The sequence below is a fragment of the Oncorhynchus kisutch genome, linkage group LG12 (assembly GCF_002021735.2).
Source record: "Oncorhynchus kisutch isolate 150728-3 linkage group LG12, Okis_V2, whole genome shotgun sequence".
NCBI lineage: Eukaryota > Metazoa > Chordata > Actinopteri > Salmoniformes > Salmonidae > Oncorhynchus > Oncorhynchus kisutch.
In genome coordinates, this window is record NC_034185.2 from 58,043,475 (window position 1) to 58,059,129 (window position 15,655).

At 43.7% G+C, this 15,655-nt stretch overlaps 1 protein-coding gene across 16 annotated transcripts in view; it reads left to right on the forward strand.

Moving 5' to 3' along the window:
- Positions 1-2,836: 2,836 nt before the first annotated feature.
- Positions 2,837-15,655, forward strand: part of LOC109880426 (GRB2-associated-binding protein 1) — a 73,458-nt gene continuing 60,639 nt past the window's right edge. For 3 of the 16 annotated variants that reach the window (XM_031837912.1, XM_031837915.1, XM_031837909.1), the window contains exons 1-2: positions 2,901-3,595; positions 3,703-3,832. In XM_031837912.1, the coding sequence (XP_031693772.1) occupies positions 3,761-3,832 (72 nt within the window). In that variant the 5' untranslated portion in view covers positions 2,901-3,595; positions 3,703-3,760. Of the gene's footprint in view, positions 2,873-2,897; positions 3,604-3,702; positions 3,833-15,655 lie in introns of those variants that run through there. The other 13 variants (XM_031837914.1, XM_031837911.1, XM_031837913.1 and 10 more) reach the window with 11 other exon arrangements.

Consider the following 15,655-nt stretch of genomic DNA (forward strand, 5'->3'; position numbering starts at 1 on the left):
TAACCGACCCATTTGCGTTTCACTTGTACAGTTTTGTAAGGACACATCAAAAGTTTTATAGAGCAATGGCATTCCCTGTAAGTTACACAACTCAGTGTTTTATGATATCAAGTGTGGCCTTTTTTGATAGCACCAGAGCAGCTTCATCAGCAGGTTCAGATTGCCCAAATATACTGAACAAAAATATAAATGCAACATGTAAAGTGTTGGTCACATGTTCATGAGCTGAAATAAAAGATCTGAGAAATGTTCCATAATCACAAAAAGCTTATTTTTCTCAAATTTTGTGCACAAGTTTGTTGAAATCACTGTTAGTGAGCATTTCTCCTTTGCCAAGATCATCCATCCCCCTGACAGGTGTGGCATATCAAGAAGCTGATTAAACAGCATGATCATTACACAGGTGCACCTTGTGCTGGGGACAATAAAAAGTCACTCTAAACTGTGCAGTTTTGCCACACAACGCAATGCCACAAATGTCTCAAGTTTTGAGGGAGCGTGCAATTGGCATGCTGACTGAAGGAATCTCTACCAGAGCTGTTGCCATATAATTGAATGTTAATTTCTCAATAAGCAGCCTTCAACGTAATTGTAGACAATTTGGCAGTGCGTCCAACCAGCCTTACAACGGCAGAACAAGTGTAACCACACCAGCCCAGGACCTCCACATCCAGCTTCTTCACCTGCAGGATCGTCTGAGACCAGCCACACGGACACCCGATGAACACTGAGACCAGCCACACGGACACTGTCTGTAATAATGCCCATTTGTGGGGGAAAACTAATTCTGGTTGGCTGGGTTGCCTGGCTCCCAAGTAGGTGGGCCTATGCCCTCCCAAGCCCACCCATGGCTTGATTAGGGCCTAATTTATTTATTTCAATTGACTGATTTCCTTATATATTCCTTATAACTGTAACTCAGTAAAATTGTTGCATTTATAAAAAGTTTCAGTATTGTATGTAGATTTGCCAGGCTGCACTTTTTTAGGAGCAACTTTTTCAGTCTATTTTATTTATTGCCATTGTGGCAAAACAACTTCCCTCTGGGAACATATGAAGTACACTACAATTCAATTGAAGTTATGAAATACTATTATTGTGGCGTTGGCCTTTAAAATGGATGCTATAACCCCTCTATTATTGCAGAGATTTCAATGTGATAACAATGAAGGCAAAAACCAACGTGGGATGATTTGATGAGCAGCTAACATCCCCATACAAATACAAATCACAAATGCATATTGTTTGATCCCTGTTTTGATAGTTTTTATTTTTCTGTGGTTGGCACGTCAAATGCAATTGGTTTTAATGCCTTTCTCATAAAAGTTTAAGTCCCTTGCAAAAGCATGAACTCTGGAACCACTTATTTAAAATGTAATTTAATAAACATAATGCCTTCTCTGTCTCCCACCATTCCTCTCTCTTTTTCCATTTGTCTATTGGGGACCATGAAGTTGGGATTTATGCTCCTGTTAAGTTCCCCAGTGACTAGCATGGCTCAGCAAAATACCAGTGACTAGAACTTTTACCACAGCAATATCTTTCTTTCAGCTCTATGGTGTCACAGACCCATCTTGAGCACACAGTAAAAAGGAAAAATTATCTCCCAGGCTGAATAGTATTTTAGAAGACATTGACAAGTAGGATCAATACTATTATGGATGGTAGACTGACAAATGTACTCAATTGTTGTCCTCACTGGTTGGGCTTGCCTGCTGTATGGAGCTATGCTGTGACAAATATCTTTAATGGCTATGTGAATGTTTAAATGGATTAATATTAGAATGTAAAGTCTCACTCACAACTGGGTGGGTCATGGCTGTACTTAGTTGTGAATCTACATATGATTAATACATTGTTTGAATGTTATTGTGTTGCCCGAGTCATACATTTAATCTTTTTTTTTTAACTAGGAAAGTCAATTAAGAACAAATTCTTAATTACAACAACAGCCTAGGAACAGTGGGTTAACTGCCTTGTTCAGGGGCAGAACCACAGATTTCTACCTTGTCAGCTCGGGGATTCGATCCAGCAACCTGCCGGTTACTAGTCCAATGCTCTAACCACTAGGATCCCTGCCGCCCTGTGATGGCTGTTGTGCACAATAATAGTTATTCATTTGTATTAGTAAGTTATATGAAAAGTTCATATTTGTTTTGGTACATCAGTTGACTATTCGTTAATCACAACAATATTGATCTTCATGTATACTATGCTCAAACCCATTAGAAATTGGCAGTCAAACATTATAGATGCACTTACAAATACAGGCTAATAGCCAAAATACCGTGGAGAGCTTTTTACCATTACAATAACATTCCAGGATTCCACAGATACTTTAACCCTCATGGGAACTCATCTCTGTCAAATTGCCAATAGTCAGGCTCAGGGTCTACAAGAACAACACTTCTAGAGTCTTCAAGCGATGGATAGCTTACTCTTGCAATGAAGCAACAAATACATGTCATTCATTTGGTCTCCTGAGTGGTGTAGGCGTCTAAGGCACTGTGTCTCAGTGCTAGAGGCGTCACTACAGACACCATGGATCGAATCCAGGCTGTATCACAACCGGCAGTGATTCGGGGGTCCCATAGGGCACCCGCAGAATTAGCCCAGCGTGTAAATAGAAATGTGTTCTTAACTGACTTGCCTGGTTAAATAAAGGTAAAACATATGACGAAGAGATCTATTTTATTTATTGTTGCGGAAATTATAATATTCCTATTTGAGTTTTGTTGTTTCTGGTTTTGGTGCTCACACTTACACACATAGATATAATGTAATGGCAATCGCCAACTTTCTAATTGTACGGTCATTTCTTCACTGTCTTCGAGGTTGCATGACTTCGAGCGCACAAATGGCGCGCATTGTGGTAAGTGTAGTTTCCACGTGCGCATGGCATGAGAGGTCCTACATTGAACACTGGAATGCAGGTTCTTTCTTATTCCGTTCAGTCATTAGAAAGCCATCTTTTCCCAACGGTATTCAGTCAGATGGGTGTAAATCGATACTAACCATATGCAAAAAATAATTGATCAATATGCGGTTATTTGTTTTGGGGGTGAGAAACGCCAAACAATTGAGAACTACATGTCCCATGGCGTGTTGGTTATTTTTTCCTGCACGCCGCCTCTCCCTCTGCCTGCGTGTTCCAAAGGAGGCTGTCAGGCTGAGTTCAGGGAAAACACAGAGCTGCCGATCTGTCAATCATAATTAGCAACCACAGGGAGTGAAACTGGGAGGAAGGTCGGTGAAACGCTACGTTTTTGGGTGAAAAGGCATTGTACTTTCCGTGAAACAATTATGCGTCGGAAAGGAGAGGAAAATAAGTATCCTAGTGTGCTTAAAAAAAATTGTTCTACTTTGGAAGGAATTGCATAAAAGCGCGTTCACTGAAAGCCAAACTCGGCGAGTTTCACTTGCAAGCAACTATTCTGCTTGGAGTACGAAACCTATCCAGAAGAAGGTAACCACGGACGCACGACACTTTGGGATTTAATTTGGCTATTTAACACACTTCTTGACAAAAGAGGTTGATACATTTCAGAGGACTGTCGTAAAGTCGCTGTTGGTGACTCGCAGCGCAGACTAGGAGGTGTGACGGTATTTATCGCTTTACCCAACTCATAAAATCTCAACCAATGCGACGTATTTTTTTCCCAGTTTTTTTTTCCATTGACCGCTCCCTGTCAATATTTGCAGGTTCACTCAAAACAATCTCGGCCCAAACATCCAGACGGCGAGGAAGAAAGGAGGAAAGATGAGCGGGGGAGATGTGGTGTGCTCGGGCTGGTTAAGAAAATCTCCTCCAGAAAAAAAGTTGAGACGTTACGTAAGTCTGAGCTTGATCATATTCATGTCTTGCTTTGGATCCTTACCACAGAGCGGATACATTGTAGCTATGCAAATGTTACACTTTCGATTATTTCGAATTTGCGTACGTTGCCTCGCTAATCACCTCCCCCAGCTGCACAAAGTTTATGCAGCATCTCCAATCTTTGTTTGCTACAACAAAATTATCGACAATTCATGAATAGCAAGAAGTGGATTTCAAATCCGATTGTAGTATTGTCAGGTGACAATGGCCTCCTAGGCTACATCTTGTCATGATGACAGCCTGCATGCTGTTGAGCTTTTCAGTGATTTGATGCAAATTCCAACAGTGGGCCTATTTCAAAGCATTCATGAAAATGGTCCCATACTGTGCAACATTCGCATTCCACGGCAAGGCAACTGAAATGCTCGTCTGTCTAAGTCATAGCATAATAGTTTATGAGCACATGCTTTAATGTCAAAATCCTAAGTGTAGGTTTGACTAATGTACGGATCTAACAAACCGATCACGTTGACAACTCTCACAATGTTGTGAATGAATTCCAATTGACTTGTGTTCTTAAAAGGAATGCTTTTGAAAGCAGTTCCTGGTTGTCACAGGAAATGAGAATGTTCAGTCTTCTCCATAGTCTAGTCTATGTAGACTCATGCCACTTTGATACCGAAGTGGTTAGGAGGACTTACGCAGCACGTTAGGAGACTGAGGTTAAGGTTACCAAAAATGCTCTCCTAACCTGCAACAAATCACTTTGTATCAAAGTGGCGTGAAGAGTGTCCCATGTAGACTCGAGACTCGGCCTACTTACGAGACAGGGAGGTATGCCCATATAAATCAGTACAGTATTGAAATGATATGAAAATACATTTCAATCACAGTTGCATAGCTAGAACACAGTTATGCAAAGTAATGGTTGTCTCTCTATAAATCACACACTTCTTTGGAAGCTGGATGTTATTGTTGATAGTCTTACATGACCTTTGTTTTTGTTTTTTTACCTGAAAAGTGTTAACATTCTCACACCCATAATGAAATTGCCACTCTGTATATGTCTCTTTTGTTGTGTGAATCAGTGGGCGAATCAGTTGGCTGTATATTAGTTCCCATGATATTGGATCTGTTATCTATCCAAAGAACATCTATCATCATTGTATTCGTGGGCCCTCTATCAGTTGTATTTGCTCCTAATCTACAAAGATGGCGTATTCAAGCCACTGCACGCCACAACTCTGAGACACAAATTGCCATTTTTAAGTCTTGCTGTGTCCAAAAAGGCTGTTAAGTGTTGTATTTGTGGCTTATTGGATATCTCTATTGATATTTGCATTAGGAACTGGACGGCCCTGCGCTCTACATGTTTTCACAGCAACCAGTTCTCCTCAACCGATCTCTCAGGGAGAATCTCGATTGTATACCCCTCGCGCCGCCTAAAAACCCATTGGAGGTGAAGGACCTCTGGCTTTCTCAGCCAATGGGTTTTGAGAAGGAGGTGGGGCAAGAGGAGGATGTGAGGAGTATACAATTGAGATTCTCCCAATGTCTCTGATTGTCCATACTGAACCAAGGCATCGCCTGCCAAATGCCATTCCCTCTGTCCCCCCTCTACTGATGTTATGATCAATCTGAATCGGCACAGAACTCAGTTCATAGTTCTCCTTGTTACTACAGGAGTTTGTCCTGACTGAAGCCCTACTTAGTCCTAGTTAGAGCCTGTTTTTTTTTTTATTTAACCTTAATTTAACTAGGCAAGTCTGTTAAGAACAAATTCTTATTTACAATGTTGACCTACCGTGGAACAGTGGGTTAACTGCCTTGTTCATGGTCAGACAGACCGCTTTTTACCATGTCAGCTCGGGGATTCGACCCAGCAACTTTTTGGTTACTGGCCCGATGCTCTAAGCACTAGGCTACCTGCTGCCCCAAATTTAGAGCCTGTATTGAGGGCCAAGAGTGTTTCCTGTTCAGGTCACATGGTCAGGATAAGAAGTCCACTCCCTAGTCATGATCAATCGGCACTCAACACTCACTCTGTCCTCGTGAAGTGTGGCAATCAGTCAGCCAGGGGGATGTAGGGGTTACTATGGAGTGGCTAGTGGTGGTGACACAGTAACCATGGTGATACAGTAACTATGCCCTCCCACAGCAGGAACAGATGAGACAGGAGACTCTGATCACATGACACTTAGTGACCAAAGTTCCTTATTCCCAAGACACAGGGTGTGTGTGACGTTTTAACTGAAGGGTAGTGTAGGGAGCCAGCCCAGCTGCTGTACACACTGAGGTTGTGTAACTGCTAACTTGGTGGACTGCAACACTCCGAGGTGTTCATTCATCAAGTCCATCTTACTTACAGCAGGTCACTCTGAAGTGACAGACTGGGAACACTTATCCTTATGTGAATGGAGCACTGAGAACGGTCTACTCCCTTAAAAAGTGGACATTTTGTTAAGGGTATAATCCAATGGGTAAATGCAGTGTGTTGCATTTCACCAGGCCCCTGAGAAAACTGATAGTGACCTGATTGCACTGTAGCCTACTACTTCACTACCCTCAGGTCTATAGACTAGTGTGTATTTATCTCACCCTACATTAATTAGGCCCTAAGAATGTGTTAATCTATTTGTATGATTTGGTACATGTCTATTCTGGCCTAAATGGCTTCATTGTGCCCCTATAACAGCCTGTTCTGCTGCTGCCGCTTTGTGGCCCTGTAGGAACAGCCTGTTCTACTGCTGTCTCTGAACAACTCTTTGACCCAATTCATCTGATTCACACTTCTGACAAAGCCTGGCGGCGTCTGTTTAAACACTGCTTGTGTGACCTTTTGTGTGTAAGTTTTGGAACAGTGTGTGTAACTGTGTGTGTGTCCTTAATGGTGTTCTACAATATGAATGGCTGTATTTTGACCCTGCAAAGTGTTAATAAGGATCTTTGTGGTGTAGATGAGGCCCTGCATGCAGTATGAGAAGGAACACTGATCACTGGCGAATTGTTGTTTCTGGTTGAAGCTGTTAGCTGGAGCCATTTGGCAATTATGTTAACACAGCTGAAAACTGTTGTTCTGATTAAAGACGCAGTAAAACTGGCCTTTAGACCAGTTGAGTATCAGCATTTGTGGGTTTGATTACAGGCTCAAAATGGCCAGAAACAAATAACTTACTTCTGATACTCGTCAGTCTATTCTTGTTCTGAGCATTGAAGGCTATTCCATGCGAGAAATTGCGAAGAAACTGAAGATCTCGTACAACGCTGTGTACTACCTTCACAGAACAGAGCAAACTGTCTAACCAGAATAGAAAGAGTGGGAGGCCCCGGTGCACAACGGAGCACGAGGACAAGTACATTAGTGTCTAGTTTGAGAAACAGACGCCTCACATGTACTCAACTGGCAGCTTCATTAAATAGTACCAGCAAAACACCAGTCTCAACGTCAACAGTGAAGTTTCCAGCTACAATAGTAATTTACAACATTAACAATGTCTACACTATATTTCTGATCAATTGATGTTATTTTAATGGACAAAAAAAAAAGTTTTTCTTTCAAAAACAAGGAAGTTTCTAATTGACCCCAACTCTTTGAACGGTAGTGTAGGTCTCCCTCTGGCAAGGGTTCTGAATGTAAAGGTGACCTTACAGATACAGGGATGGGTATTTAGGTTGTGTGTGGAGACTGAGAGTGGGGGTCAGAGAGGTGGTTCTGCTGCTTTTTGTCAGGGAGACGGGTCATCTATAGACTCTACAGGTTGATCTAAGTAGACCTTCTGTTTGTGTGCCCTCTCATTCTCCAGTGTTCACCCTTACTGTCTGAGCATTCAGCCTCTACTCTCCACAGTAGCTCCAGGCCAGACACGTAGCCCTGCCGGCTGCCGGGAGGTTAACCACTCTGGGCAAAGTTTGTCCCCGGGTGGCCAGCTCAGCCCCTGATTGGATGAGATAAAGGGTTAAACTGTTCAGCGGCCTGCCTGTGTCTGCAGCACCGCCCTGTTTACCGGCAGGCAGAGCACTGGGCAGCTCAAAGTGCACACTAAGGCCTTTTTTCTATTTTATAGAGAGTGGAGACATGTAGGCACACAGACAGCCTATATAGTAGGAGCGTAACCATGACAGTGCAGGTCCCCAGAGAAAGGGGTCTCTGTCCCATCTAGGGGCCATACGCTGGCATATAGACTTCATGGACCACAGTGTTGTGGGTGTTTAGTGTGTTACAGGTTTATCCATACACGGGATAGGTATTTTTTTCAATTTTATATACTATAGCCATCAAATTCAACCGTGGACCTCAAAGCCAGTTCTGCTGCTTTTTAAAATTGTTCCCCTCTAATCAGGTGCTGATTTAGACCTGGGGGCACCAGGTGGGTGTCATTCATTATCAGGTAGAAGAGAGAACCAGCAGGCTCCGGACCTCGTAGAGTAGGCGTTGAATACCCCTGGCCTATAGGATGTATTAATGTAAGGTCACCTTCAGAACTGTTGCGTTCTCCTTTCTCGTCTTGGTGAGATGGTATGAGGAAACCACAACCACTCCAGTCTGATTTGTCCCAGCTGCAGATATGTAAACGTTTGCTCTGAACATGCAACTCTGTTAGGTTTTCATTTCATTGACATTGCACTTTAATTTTTGCAAACTTCCTCTTTCGTTTCTCGCCTCTCTCGCAATCTGTGAATTGATGGAGGTCCCACTTGTAAAGCTTTCATCAGAGAGCCCTGCAGGTTGTGTGTCTTGAGACATCTGCGCTGTGTTTTCTACACTACCCAAGGAAATGAAAGGGGATAAAAGTTGGTTGTTATTTTGTCAGCGCCACTTAATGTGCGGAGACAGTTGAGGCCGGGAGGCACCCGGGGGAATGGCTCTCGGTGTCCCTTCCCCATATGGCGACATGATTGCTCTTCTCATAGGAAGCTCAATTGGTTGGTCGCACCCAAAGCATTGAGGGGTTATTCACGCTGTGCTTTTCCCATCCTTTCCCTCACAGGGCCTCAGTGTTTGAACAACAACTCTCTGGAGACAGGCTGACACAACGAGCTGAGAGGGAAAATGTTGAACCCTAAAGGTCCCTGTTTTGAGTGTGCCTCTGTCCAAAATGCCTGTTCCCTATATAGTGCACTACTTATGGGCCCTGATCAAAAGTAGTGCACTATATGGTGCCTTTTGGGACAAATCCATAGGATGACGGCAGTAGACTCGCTGAGGACATCCTCTAGCCGGCTCAGCAAATATCCTTCCACTTCTGTAAATGTGTCTTCACCAGTTAGCAGCTTGAGGGAGTCTGTCTCCTGACCTGAACCACTTACTGTATGTAGCTCGCTGCAGCGCCCTATAAGCCATTACTCGTGCTCAAGCCTAATTTAACATTTTTAATTTGCGACCAACCAAGGAGGAAATTCTGCAACTTCTGATCAAACGACAGAGCGGATGGATAGACAGACGGGACTCTGTGGAGTGGTCAAACGAAACAAAGGAATAGCTTTTTTGTTGAGTACAGGATTCATTAAATCTGCTTAGCAAGTAGAACAGAAGCGCTTGTGTGGCGTTAGCGTAGGAGGCTATTCCTAGCCAGCAGCCAGCATACATTATTGTTGAAGACCAGGGCTCTCCAACCCTGTTCCTGGACAGCTACCCTCCTGTAGGTTTTCCCTCCAACCCCAGTTGTAACTAACCTGATTCTGTTTATCAACCAGATATTTATTAGAAGCAGGTGCACTAGATTAGGGTTGGAGTGAAAACCTACGGGACAGATCTCCAGGAACAGATTTGGAGAGCCCCTGTGTACCAAACAGCGCTATTCCCTATGTATTGCACTGCTTTTGACCAATAAGTAGTGTACTATATAGGGAACAGGGTCCCATTTGGGATGCAGAGTATGTCCTTATGGCTACCACGACAACGGAACAGTCCATTTTGAAAAGCAGCAGACTGCTGTTGTTGTGTGGGAGCAGTCATGCCCAGAAAATAATGGATTGCGTCGGCCATCAATTATTTAAATGTCCATTAGAAATATAAAGAAAAAAGAAAGGCATACAACATTAATGTGGGGTGATATCTTACTGACACAGCAATTACAATGCTGTTACGTACCACATACACCCTGTTTATCCCTCTTTTCAGTCGTTTCGAAAGACTGAAATATTTTCCAAACAGATTAACTGTCTCAGACCCATTCATTGTTTGTATTTGAATGATTCTCCAAAAAAGAAAACGACCACCTGACTTGTGTTTATGTACCCAGAGCTCCACCAGTATCGCCAGACGACCCAAGGCGCATTTTGGTTGTCTAAGTTTTCATTTGCTTGTTTACGTAGCGGGGGCCGCTTGAAACCCAATCACGACAAGGTAAACAATGCTCATAACCACAATAACACAGCAGCCAATTAAAGCTAAGCCCTATGAATAAAGTTTTGGTTATTTTACAGAGACACACAACACATGGGTGAAAACCTCCGCCAGTGTTTTACAACATCGAGGAAGCCTGATTTAACTTGACCTGTGCGGTGGTGTATTTGAGCGGCTTGTTTTTCACTCAGGTGTGTGTGTGTCAACGGGACTGCTCGCTTTCGCCTGATTTGGTTTTATTGGTGTAGTTAGCAATCCAGTGATGACAGCCATAGGTCTCTTTATAACAGACAGTTAATCTATGCACACTTTCTGCCTGATAGTCTGTCTGGGTCTCGGGGACCAAGAATAGGTCTGGAGTTGACCCACGGCCAAAAACCCACAGGCTTAGTGCTACAGCAGGTATGTGTAGCCGGTCAGACGAGGCACCCTGTCTGACAGTGTGGACTGCAGTGATGATATAGCAGGGATAAGATCCTTTCAACTTCTAAGTTATTACATAGTTATAACTATTTGTACATCTGTTTTTCCTTATGTTCTGACTTGTCCTATTAGTGTTGTGGAGTGGGAAGGCCCACCAGCACAGACCCCATCCTTCCCCAAATGTAACAATTTCCTTGCGTCACTCACTACCACTGTATGGACAGTCCTGTTGACCAGTTCTGTTTCTGTGGCTATTCTCGTCAACTGCGACTGGTCTAGGCCCATGTCGTCTTTCCAAAGTCCGCCTGTTATAACTCCAAACGTGCTCCGCTGACAAACACTGCTAATAACGCTACCACCACCCACCCCCCTATTCTTCTCTCCCTCTCTCCTTACTGCTCCTCCTGGGGAAAATGGCAACTAGTTGGAAGTTAACCCCCCCCCCTTAAACAACACTGTTTGCTTTTTGTCATGTTGCTTGGTGGCTGGGCTGCTGGCCTCGCTTGGTGCAGTCTGTAAACAGATGTGTTCCTTTATTGCCTGGCTCTTGCTGTTTATACTGTCATAGATAAAGACTCAATCTCCCGCTGAATGTACAAAACATTACAAACACTTTCCTAATATTGAGTTGTACCCCCCCCTTTTCCCCTCAACATCCTCAAGTCGTCAGGGCATGGACTAAAAGGTGTCGAGCGTTCCACAGGGATGCTGGCCCATGTTGACTCCAATGCTTCACACAGTTGTCAAGTTGGCTGGATCAAATCAAATCAAATGTATTTATATAGCCCTTCGTACATCAGCTGATATCTCAAAGTGCTGTACAGAAACCCAGCCTAAAACCCCAAACAGCAAGCAATGCAGGTGTAGAAGCACGGTGGCTAGGAAAAACTCCCTAGAAAGGCCATTACCTAGAGAGGAACCAGGCTATGTGACATTGGATGTCCTTTGATGGTGGACCATTCTTAATAAACACAGGAAATTGTTGTGTGAGCGACCCTACAGCTTTGCAGTTCTTGACACAAACCAGTGCGCCTGGCACCTACTACCATACCCCATTGAAAGGCACGTAAATTGTTTCTTGCCCTTTCACCCTCTGAATGGCACACATACACAATCATGTCTCAATTGTCTTGAGGCTTGAGAATTCTTCAACCTGTCTCCTCCCCTTCATCTACATTCTATGCTGATTGAAGTGGATTTAACAAGTGACATCAATAAAGGATCATAACTTTCACCTGTTCAGTCTGTCATGGAAACAGCAGGTGTCCTTAATGTTTTGTACACTGTGTGTATATACACTAGAGGTCGACCGATTATGATTTTTCAACACCAATACCGATTTATTGGAGGACCAAAAAAAAGCCGATAACGTTTAATCGTCCGATTTGTTTATGTAAAAATATATATATATATTTTTTTTAATGTATTTTATTTGTAATAATGACAATTATAACAATACTGAATTAGCACTTTTTAAAACTTAATATACCTCATTAAAAATCAATTTAGCTTCAAATAAATAATGAAACATGTTCAATTTGGTTTAAATAATGCAAAAACATAGTGTGTGAGAAGAAAGTAAAAGTGCAATATGTGCCATGTAAAAAAAAAAAGCTAACGCTTAAGTTCCTTGCTGAGAACATATGAAAGCTGGTGGTTCCTTTTAGCATGAGACTTCAATATTCCTAGGTAAGAGGTTTTAGGTTGTAGTGAATATAGTATTTATAGGACTATTTCTCTCTATACCATTTTGTATTTCATATACCTTTGACTATTGGATGTTCTTATAGGCACTATAGTATTGCCAGTGTAACAGTATAGCTTCCGTCCCACTCCTCGCTCGAACCAGGAACACATCGACAACAGCCAACCTCGAAGCAGCGTTACCCATGCAGAGCAAGGGGAACAACTACTTCAATTCTCAGAGCGAGTGATGTTTGAAACGCTATTAGCGCGCACCCCACTAACTAGCTAGCCATTTCACATCGGTGACACCAGCCTCATCTCGGGAGTTGACAGGCTTGAAGTCATAAACAGCGCAATGCTTGAAGCACAGCGAAGAGCTGCAACAACACATGAAAGTGCTGTTTGAATGGATGCTTACGAGCCTGCTGCTGCCTACCATCGCTCAGTCAGACTGCTCTATCAAATATCAAATCATAGACTTAATTATAACATAATCACACAGAAATACGAGCCTTTGGTCAGTAATGTGGTCGAATACGGAAACTATCATTTAGCAAACAAAACGTTTATTATTTCAGTGAAATACGGAACCGTTCCGTATTTTATCTAACGGGTGGCATCCCTAAGTCTAAATATTGCTGTTACATTGTACAACCTTTCACTGTTATGTCATAATTACGTAAAATTCTGGCAAATTAGTTCGCAACGAGCCAGGCGGTCCAAACTGTTGCATATACCCTGACTCTGTGCGCAATGAACACAAGAAGTGACACAATTTCACCTGATTAATATTGCCTGCTAACCTGGATTTCTTTTAGCTAAATATGCAGGTTTAAAAATATACTTCCGTGTATTGATTTTAAGAAAGGCATTGGTGTTTATGGTTAGGTACAGTCGTGCAACAATTGTGCTTTTTTTTCGCAAATGCGCTTTTGTTAAATAATCACCCTGCATTGCTTCGATTATATGCAACGCAGGACATGCTAGATAAACTAGTAATTTCATCAACCATGTGTAGTTAACTAGTGATTGTTTTTTGTAAGATAAGTTTATAATGCTAGCTAGCAACTTACCTTGGCTTCTTACTGCATTCGCGTAACAGGCAGGCTCCTCGTGGAGTGCAATGAGGCAGGTGGTTCGAGCGTTGGACCCGGAGCCGACAATGTAAAAATCTGTCGTTCTGCTGTTCCTCTGCCGTCATTGAAAATAAGAATGTGTTCTTAACTGACTTGCCTACTTAAATAAAGGTGTAAAAAAATCGGCCAAATCGGTGTCCAAAAATACCGATTTCCGATTGTTATGAGAACTTGAAATCGTCCCTATTTAATCGGTTGACCTCTAATACACGCACACTCTTTCTATTTTTTGTGTGGAAACTCTCCTGTGGTTGTAGAGCTCCACAGTCACATGGCGTTATGGTTGAATATGCCAACTCTAACACTATCCAGACCCAGTTCTTATGAAGCACAGATAAGACACTTCTCTAGACTCTTGGCTGGATATGTTTAAATGCCTGTATCGAGGGCAGACGATGAAGACAGATTTGGTCCTAAGTTATACAATGCAGGCTACATAAATGCAACTTGCAGTACGATATAATACGAACGTGTTCAGAGTTCAACTTTAGAAATCGTTATTTATTGTTTCGTGTTAAGCCAGTCCAGTGACCTCTGGCTGGAAAAATGGCTCGCTGTAAAGATATTGCCTGGCTACGCCACGACCACGGATGCTACTTTCTTCTCTGCAATTTATCTGAGTACCTACTACCTCCCCGACGCAAACATTCTAACCGTTTTGATTGGTCTCAGAAACTGATAGGTTGGGCCGGGACACTCGTGGGTAAAGTGCAGTTCATTTTTATTTACATTTGTCATTGGCTTTGATTCTCTGGTTAGAGATGATCCAATCGCTGATTACTTTGTTCTGTACAACACCCCTTATTTTGACGTTGACATCGTTTGAAGTAGTTTGTTGTGGTCTCAGACTGAATTATGTAGCAAACAGAGCAGCGGAAGAATTCAGTTGGAGTCATCGGACTAGTAAAAATAGACCTTATGACAGAGAGAGAGGTTATTTCCAGCCCCAACTTTGAGTCCTACTGCTGCTCCAGAGAGAGGGGGCTGCTGCAGGGACCCAGGAGCACACAGATGTCCAAAGATGGTCCCTTTGCTTTGGCCTCTCAGGCAGAGCTGGCTTCCCCTTCCAGCAGCTCACGGGACCAGACCATAGAAATACAAATATGACCTGCAGGCCATCCACCCATCACAGAACATTGACTTGAATGGGGATGCTTTTTCTAGTGATCCTGTTTCTATGGTCCAGACCACTGGATTGTTTGTGCAGTCATGGGAACAAGTCTCTAAAGCTGAGAGTGTATGGAGCCTGTGTATAAGCACATGTGAAATCGTCCTGGAAGGAGTTCAGAACCAGTTACGAGACTAAATGAGCAAAGTGTGTGTGCATGTGTTTGGTGTGTGCATTTTAGGATATTCCAGAATGTCAATCAATAATCCACTCCACCTCCTCATAGGCCATCAGTAGGCAGAGAGAGTGGGAGGGAGAGAAAGGAAGGAAACTAAAAGATGCACCAAGCTAGCCTCAAACCCACACCATTAGCCAGCCTCAATCAGGTTACTCTGTCCCTCTCCCTGCTCAGGGCTCCTCTTGGCAGGCTGTGGCAGTAGGAATGTGAGCCTCTTCTGTGCTTCTGCTGTGTTCAGTGAGGGCTGGCCTCTGCTGCCTGATTTGTTGTTTCTGCTGAGCGCAGCGCTGAGTCTGACGGTGGAAAAAGGCGCAGCTCCCTGGCACCCCAGCACGGCATGGCGGCCGCTTCCTGTGTGCGGTGCTGATGGCTACCAGATGTCTGGAGGGAGAGAGGGAAGAGAGAATAGTGGTCTACCATGCTGGTGTCTAGTGCTTTTTGTTCTGTTTCACTTTTGTGATACCTTTTTCCTCTCGGTCGCTCTGTCTGGGTCGCTCGGTCCCTCTCTGACAACTGCTCTGTCTGGGTCGCTCTGTCTGGGTCGCTCGGTCCCTCTCTGACAACTGCTCTGTCTGGGTCGCTCTGTCTGGGTCGCTCGGTCCCTCTCTGACAACTGCTCTGTCTGGGTCGCTCTGTCTGGGTCGCTCGGTCCCTCTCTGACAACTGCTCTGTCTGGGTCGCTCTGTCTGGGTCGCTCGGTCCCTCTCTGACAACTGCTCTGTCTGGGTCGCTCTGTCTGGGTCGCTCGGTCCCTCTCTGACAACTGCTCTGTCTGGGTCGCTCGGTCCCTCTCTGACAACTGCTCTGTCTGGGTCGCTCGGTCCCTCTCTGACAACTGCTCTGTCTGGGTCGCTCGGTCCCTCTCTGACAACTGCTCTGTCTGGGTCGCTCGGTCCCTCTC